This window comes from Parasteatoda tepidariorum, chromosome 8 (assembly GCF_043381705.1).
Source record: "Parasteatoda tepidariorum isolate YZ-2023 chromosome 8, CAS_Ptep_4.0, whole genome shotgun sequence".
Taxonomy (NCBI): domain Eukaryota; kingdom Metazoa; phylum Arthropoda; class Arachnida; order Araneae; family Theridiidae; genus Parasteatoda; species Parasteatoda tepidariorum.
In genome coordinates, this window is record NC_092211.1 from 48,664,233 (window position 1) to 48,672,808 (window position 8,576).

General features: G+C 29.8%; 1 protein-coding gene across 2 annotated transcripts in view; it reads right to left on the bottom strand.

The window, feature by feature from the left end:
* Nucleotides 1-799: 799 nt before the first annotated feature.
* The window catches only part of LOC107448157 (peptidoglycan-recognition protein 1), an 11,614-nt gene continuing 3,837 nt past the window's right edge, over nt 800-8,576 (bottom strand). For both annotated transcript variants that reach the window (XM_016063267.3, XM_016063268.3), the window contains exons 2-5: nt 8,182-8,240; nt 6,156-6,338; nt 5,226-5,431; nt 800-1,034 (exon numbers count right to left, since the gene is read on the bottom strand). In XM_016063267.3, coding sequence (XP_015918753.1) covers nt 897-1,034; nt 5,226-5,431; nt 6,156-6,338; nt 8,182-8,240 — 586 coding nt within the window. In that variant the 3' untranslated portion in view covers nt 800-896. The remainder of the gene's footprint in view (nt 1,035-5,225; nt 5,432-6,155; nt 6,339-8,181; nt 8,241-8,576) is intronic.

Below are 8,576 nucleotides of genomic sequence, written 5' to 3' on the forward strand. Positions count from 1 at the left end.
TTGCATTAGCATGCGCACATTACTTCTGTCCATCTTAATGCAAAAGTATAGGAATTCGTCACCTGTATACTTCTTTCTTTCCGCTTGCTTCCTCAGTGCGTGTCCTGCCTCAGACATTTTTTGCGACTTTGAGTAACTTTTTTGTGCCACTTTAGACAAAATATTTTTGTTTAATTTGAAAAACTAAATTGTTCTAATTGTAACTGTTGGAAAACCGATACGTGCTTAAATTATCGTTTGTGCACTCGAACTTTTTCTTTGAGCTGAAAATGAAGTAAAAAGAGCAGTTGAAAAAGAACTGAATTGAAGTAAAAATGATTGATTATACTTGTTTTTCTTTGGAACATCGTAATGATGTTTATTTTTTATTAATTATACTCCCAACAATGTTTTTATTTAAACGTCAATACAAAAAATCATTCAGCTTTTTGTTAGAAGTCAAACCAGGTTTCTTCGAACTTGCAAATGTAGTTTATTTGGAACATACGAAAAGAGTAGGTATTTTTAAGGAAGCAATATTTACAAGTAATGAAATATTTCGATAACCTGATCAAGATACGAAACTAAGATTTATATGTCACTGTGTACTTTGTCTTAAAACTTATAATTATAACTAAAATAAAAAGAGAGAGGGAGAGAGTAAGAAAGATTGAGAAAAAGCAGAACATATTAAAAGAACGCCAATATTAAAGGAAAAATATGTTAAAAATTAAAATAAATTAACATAATATTTACCAAAAAAGAAATATGGTATTTCTTAGGTAGTCGTTTGCTCTATATGAAAAGAAATTAAACGATATTATTGTCAAAAATATAATTTTATTCACATTTAACTGCATAAAATGTATTATAATTGAAAATTATTTCGTTTAAGTTAGCCTAATCGCACAAAATATTTAACATTTGTATCCTGGAAGAGGTCCACCTTTAAATCTTGGCCATTTCTTTATGATTTCGTACAAAGCATTTCCGGGAGATTCTGTACATGTTGCATCTCTTGCGCCATGTAATTCCCGAGACTTAGATATATAACCCTAAAAGAATGATTCAAAACTGTATTAAGATGCATTGTTTTGTTGTTTTTTGAGATTCAATTTTCTTAAAATTGAAATATTATTGATACGAAATATTAAATTTTAAAAAAAAATAATAGAATTTCAAAAATAAGTAAAGTTTTCTTTAATTCGCAGTTCTTATATTTTAATTAATTCTTGCTCTTACCAGGTGCATAAAAACAATCCTTACTTTTACTCAAATTGAAGAGAGATTTTGTACGCTTTGATTGGATCTCTAGTCAACGTCATCCGTGATGTTTTGCTATTTCATCTTGATATACTTGGTATTTTTTAAGGTAGAAAGAGTTTGCATAACAGCTATGCTTTTATAATTTGAAATGTTAGTTTTTTTGCCTGAAAGATTGCCCCTTTCATTGATAAATTTAATTGAAACTATTTCTCCCGACGTCATTACTCTCCTAAGCAGTGTTCGAAATTTAGGAGATTACAAGTGGGCAAAAGAATTCGTGAAACTGACTAATCCAAAATCGATTTCCAGAAATCAAAACCTCAAGGACAAAGATTTGCTTGTTGCTAAGTCTGCATTTCAGTTATTTAAAAAAATGGTTATGTAATTAACATCTTAAATGCTTCATTCGTTAAATTTAGAATTATTAAATTAATGAATTTTTATAAAGCTAATAACACAATTAACTTATTGAATTTCATTGAAGTCACAGTCTAATTGCAATCATCAATTCTTATATTCACCATTGAATGAAAGAATAAGAGTTTGAAACTGATATTTATCGAATAAAATTAAAATTTTATTTATTTATCTTGGATTAATCGAATTAATTTCAGTCGTATTAAATTCAGTTTTTTATTTGCAGTCCCTTTGAAACAAACTAAATCTTCATAAATTTAAAATTGCACACTTTTGACTTATTTTAAATGTTTCCTTGCGTTAGTTATAAGTTTAATTATTTCTAAAAAACAATTATGAGATATCAAATACTAATTTTAATTAATTTAATTATTAAATTTTAAGAACATGGTGTGTTTTAATTTGAGTACAAGTAAGGATTGCATTTACTCTTTTTGTGTACTTAACATTAATTTACAATTTTTTAGCATACATTTCTTAGGCTTGGTCACAATTATACCACTGAATCAACACTTAATCCATAACATTGACATAACTTTAATTTTCCTTCTTATTTTTTTATTTTTCTAGGTAACTTTACCATATTAGAATGGCCATTTTTACTAAAAATGAATTCTTACACACATATTTCACAATACTTATTCAGCACTAAAAGTTTGTCACATTCATATTTTAAATGCAGAATACGATAACTAAAGCCTAATCATTTTCAGCGAAGCCTAATCATGTACAGCAAATCTCTTTTTTTAATTACTCCCAAAACTGACACTTTAGTACTTATAATTTCCGGTTTCCTTTTAATTTTTTCCCTTTGCAGTGACCTCATATTATTTAATTTATCGAAACACAAATATAGAAGTTCAACTAACCAAAAGAAAGTTTTTTTATTTGCCGTATTTTCTGACAGAGAAAATTTCGGCCATTTTGTGTCCTAATATGTGAAACTTAATAACTTAATTCACTTTGCAAAACAGTCCTAGTTAAAAACGGATAGCTTTCTTGCGTCTTTAGAGTAATTTGGTTTTTTTATTATTTACACTCGACATTCACTTTAATTGAAACCAATGATTTAAACATTTATTTTCGTAGTAACATAAGATTTAGAATTTGAATTTGGGGCAGATTCTAGTGAATTAATTATTATCAAGGATTGTCAAAAGATATAAGTTTCAGCAAAGGAAATAAGCTGGTGATCATGCATAATCACCGGAGAATATTCAAAAACACAACTTAACTTGGCAAAGGGATAAATTAGTGAATATTTATGAAATTTACCAGTTTATTTATACTATCCCCGAATGAAGAATTTCCCCGAATTAGGTTATTTTGAGAAGTAATGAGGTCTTTAATAATAATAAAAAATCAAATAAAAATAACGTCCAGTAACATTACAAAATACAGTTACATTAATACAGTAGCATTAATACAGTAACAATTACAAAATACAGTAACATTACAGAAAATGACGTATCGTTACAAAAAAGAAACGGTGTAGGGAATACCATGCTAAGGCCCTTTGTCTTATGTAAAACAGACGCGTGGGGAATTTCAGAAAAGTGTACTCAGAACGAGGTAAGTAGAATGAATGGGCTAATATTCCTGTCCGTAAATTATCCCGGTTAATTCAGTTTTTTTTTATAATGGTCACGGTTTTCAGAAAGTGTGTTAAAACGCAATTTAATCACATTGCTCGATATTTGTGAGACTAATATGCTTTTAATGTCAATGTAGCCGATATACATTTGATAGTTATTCCCCACTATGATGAGTTTTTAACTTTAATGATCATTGCCCCGTATACACTGCCACAGAATTCCATTCGCTAATTTTTTTTTAAAGCTAAGGATCATTGCCTGGATATTTCCTACACTAACAAATTTCTAAATCTATCCTAAGTGTAAAGTTTGTAGTCAACCTCAGGCAAACAAATTTGCTCTTTGTAGGGAAGTATCATAAAATTGAAGGGTATGTCAAGAAAGGGTGTTGGTTTCTGAATAATCTTTAGAATAATATTATATAAGTTTAATTTTTTAAGCAAACATTTTACTCCTCGAATCTAATCCGAAATTATCTCATTTAGTAAAATTCTGTAATCTAAAAAAAATTTAAATTTTATCACACTTACCAAATTCAGTGGTGATGGGGCAAAATAACCGAATAATAACATTTACCAAAAGGTATTAATTAGGTGTGATGCTTAATTAACACAATGTATTTTTTACCACGAGCTTTGTTTCAAGATTTGAAGGACTGAGAAAAGAAATTTTCCAACAGATAGTTTTAATTTTTGTGTATTTTTTTTTTAAAATTAAATTTGCAGCAGTAGGCTGTAGAAGACTTTTGGAAGGGCTAGAGAATATTATTCTAATTGCCAATTTTCTACTACTTTTTTTTTAATATTTTGTATAAGAGTAATTTTCAAATGTGAAGGCATTTAAATCGTTTTAGAAATGAAATTAAAACTGATTTTCGTTGGTACTTAACATTGATTCTCGTACAGGTCTTGTAAGTGTTTTAACATCAAGATTGAATTAAAATTTTGATCTGTGGGGATCTTATAAATCATCACTTAACTAAAAAACACTTTAACAGGAAACGCACTTGACAATTTTATATAATTGAATTTTGTTGCTATCACATGCAAACTTTTTGGACTCAAATATGGTTCGCAGACTCACTTTGGAAAAGACAAGCAGTTAATATATCTTAATAAATTAACTTTAAAGAGACGGACAGCATAAAAAATACTCATCGTTTTAAAATCCAAAAATCTTCAAAAGTAATCGTTCATCTAAAGATTATTTTTTAAAATGATTATTACTAAACACTGAATCATGAAAGAAATATTAAAAAGTGGTAGTATCAACTACTGAGGAATTTTAAAAATTATTATCTTAGGAATCTGAAGACCAAACACTTCTCTTAGAGAACATAAGGAAAATAATATGTATCAGAAAAATTTAAAAAAAAAACTGCAGATGTCTCAAGATTTATTAAAAATGCATTTTTAACATGTAATCTGTTTTGAAGTTATTTCATGCATTGGATATTAGAAAAATGTTCAGAATAAAATTTGACGTTTTGGGCAGCCTATTTTTTAGGATTACGTTTGATCAGATATTTATAGAAAATAATGCTGTTTGAAATTCTTATAATATTATGCATTCTAACTTTCAATCGTTCTTAGTTTTGGAAATTATAAACATCTAAGAGAACAAACTATTAAGTAGACAACAGACTATTGAATATTCCATATCAAAAAATATTCTTTTGTCGGACTTTATAAATGCCTCAAATTTAAAATTCACCCATAATCCAAATTTAAATTAGATTATATTGTAAATTCACTACAACTAAGCCACAAATACTAATCCTATTAACTTTAAATACTTAAAAGATGAAAAAAGGGATTGTTCTCAGTTTTTCTTCGTTTATTATCGAATATATCAGTATTTCTAGAAGAGGGAAAGAAACATTATGTATTTAACACACCCTTTAAATCCGAACCAAGCATGAGTGTTAATTACTTTGTATTGCTTCAATTACAGTTTAAGATCATCTACCTTTTTTATTCCACAGATGGTGAGGGAATGCGCCGCCTTAATCATGGCATTATTCGGTTTTTGAAATCTATAATCACCGATAAATGAAATGCCGTAAGACTTGGGATTCCATCCGTAAGTGTGAATTCCTTCTTTTGTCCAGCCTGTTCCTTCGTAGACTCTACCATCACCTCCAATGACGAAATTATATCCTATATTTGGCCATCCTATTTAAAAAGAAAAAGTTCTATACCTTTTTTCTTTTATAAAATCTAGATACCATATATAATACAAAATACTGCATTTCGATAAAAATATATAAATTCCGTTATGATTGACGTCCGGTGGCTGAGTGGTAGTCCTTCGCGCTGTCGTGCCACAGGTCCTCGGGCCGGGAAAGGTTGACTCAGCCTTTCCTCCCTTCAGTGGGTCGATAAAATGAATACCGAGTGTGTTTGGTAATTAAACACTGGGGGTCCCGTGTTGAGTTGACAACCCAACTGGAATATCTGCTCTTGCACCCCAGAGCCAGAAGGTCAAGAACACTGAGATGGGCAGAGTAGACCTTGGCCCTGCATGGGCTGTCATGCCACTGAGTTTTAATGAAATGAATTATGTATAGCCAAAGCAATAAAAATGTACGTTTTTATCCCGAGAGGGTAATAAGCCTCTTGATTTATTAAATGCTATATATAATTTATATTTAGCTTACATATGTTTACTATTTTAAATTACTTAAATGGTAGATGTTGTATTCTTAACCAGTTTAACCACACACTTTTCCAAATATTCGTGTTTCGACAAAAATCAAGTAATTTTGCACAGAAATGACTGCTAAAAGTAACGAAATAAAGCTCAAGGATTGCTGAATCCACAAAAGTGTACATTGTTATTCTTAGAGCTTTACATGTATGGTGATTTATATTTAGTTTACTAATAAAGCTTACTTACCTAACTGGTGCATGTGGTATTCTTGCATACTCCTCATTCGATTTGCACATTGAGTTTTTGAATGGCATTGCGGTGTGACTGTATGACTTATAATGATATGTTTTTGTGGCAATTTCAAATCGGTGAGCGGAAGAGGTGTTTTGCCACCCCATTCTGTGAGCGATACAATTTCAACGTTTGAGCCTGAAAACAAGATACACATCAAATTATATAAAAATATTGAATAATTTATTTCAAAAATTTAGCAAAAGCTTTCTATTCAATGTTTTTGTTTGTATATTCGATGTCTATATTATGATTATATGCATGAAAATTAATTACTTGAGAAATAATTATTATTTTAAGTTTGATTATGAAAGTTTCGCTTTCAGTAGTTAAATAAAACATTAGATTACTCTACAATTTCAAACTAGTTATACGTAATGAAACAATAAAGATATTTATTAGATAAATATGTAACCGAATTTGGCTTGTTATGAATTTTGGTGTCCTTGCATAGTTGAAACCAACAGCATAAGGACTGAATATTGGGGAAACATGGAAACTTCACCCGATTCTTATAAAAAGGTTTCTTTAATTTCATTTTAACATAATGAACTTAACAAGTTGGAATAAATTTATAGCTTTTGATCATTGTAACTGATTATATTATCATTTCCACTCAAATTATTTTACTTCAAATGCCCACCTATGTTAACATTTCGTCAATTCAGGCATTTACAGGGCAGATTTGTTGGCCACTCCTTAAGAGGCACGATATTAGGTGGGCCAACATTGCTCCCACAGTAAGGACAGATAGTACAGAGAATGAAACAACATCCATGCCTTGCCCAGAATTCGAACCCAGAACCTTCCTGATGCAAGGTCAGTTCCCTGACCCCGACAAAGTCCAGCCGTTTCGCTCAAATTATAAACTATTCTTTTTATTATGATTTTTCCCTGGTATGACATTTCTCGATTTAAGGGAGATTTGATTCATGGGCCAAAATAATTACGCAAGGAATGCAATTTAAAACCTATGCAGCAATAAATCAATGTTTTAAGTAATATGGCACACAATAATTATAGATAAAGAAGTATCAAATATTTATTTATCAATGAAAAAGAGCAAATTGAACTGATATTGTTAAATTACTTTTGTTTGTATTTTCTGAAGACAGATCCATTATTCGCGCTTTTGTCCGTTTTTTGATCTTATATATTTTTTCTTATCGTACCTTTTCTTCACAGGGGACAGGCATCTTATCTTTTATCAAAGCATTTGTTAAAATATTTGGTTTGGTATAATGTGTCAAACCTCCCGTAATAGCTACATTTAAAAAAAAATATCAAAAGAAGGAAATACAGGGATTTTTGTTTGTTTTCTTCTGCATGAGTTTTTTTAAACAGATCGTGGATACTTTTGTATCACCAATTTCAAATCTGCCATCGGTTTCTCTCTTCAAGCAACAATTTTTTTATTAAACATATTTATTTTTTTGTCGAAATATACTAGTTCAGGAACGTTATATATAACAGGGGCTCACATAAATGTTGTGACAAACTTCTAGGGGAGTTGGGACACGTTATCACAATTAAAATTGCATCTGAACCCATGTGGGAAATGTTGTCATACGCCGCTAGAGGAGCTTCACTATTATGAACTGTTTCTTTGCGTGCTTCTGAACAGGTCATAATAGGGAAGAGCTCCTATCTGCGTACGACGTCTTCCCGGAAGGTTCCTTACGCAATTTCAATCCTGAAGATGTGTTCTACACCCTGTCATATCTAACGTATTTAAGCCTTAACATTACGACACCAAATAGATTAAAAATATCCTTTAAAAAATGGTAGCTATTGGAGAAAAATTAATTTCAGATGTGAATTCGCCACGCCTGATTTAAGCAAGATCAAGCGTTTGCACAAATACGAAATTTTTTTTTCTTCCCAAAATGCTATTGAAAAAAAATAATGCAAAAATAAACAATACTATGCATTTAATTATTTTTGAAGAATGGAAGGTAAAATAAAATTGTGTTCGACTTACAGCCATTGTTAAGTGTTATAAGAGTTGCATGCACCAACAATATCAATATTTTCTGATTTCTGAAATTATGTAATGCAAAAGGGTTAGCTGGATGGACAAAAAAATTCTGTTAATATGGCATAAAATTTAAAATATTGTATATATATATATATATATACTTCGTATTTCTGAAAAATGACAGAACTAGTAAGAGCTTATTAGTAACTAGAGAACTAAGTAAGAGCTCACTTACTCAGTAGCTCTTCCAATTTGTTTTTATGATAAAAATTTAGATTTTCAACAACATTTAAATACAAAACAATGCTAATTAATAAAATTCATGCTTTTTAATTCCTTAAATTAAATAAGTTAGGAACACAAAAGAAAAAACAGTGACTTTAATATAAACACGTAAT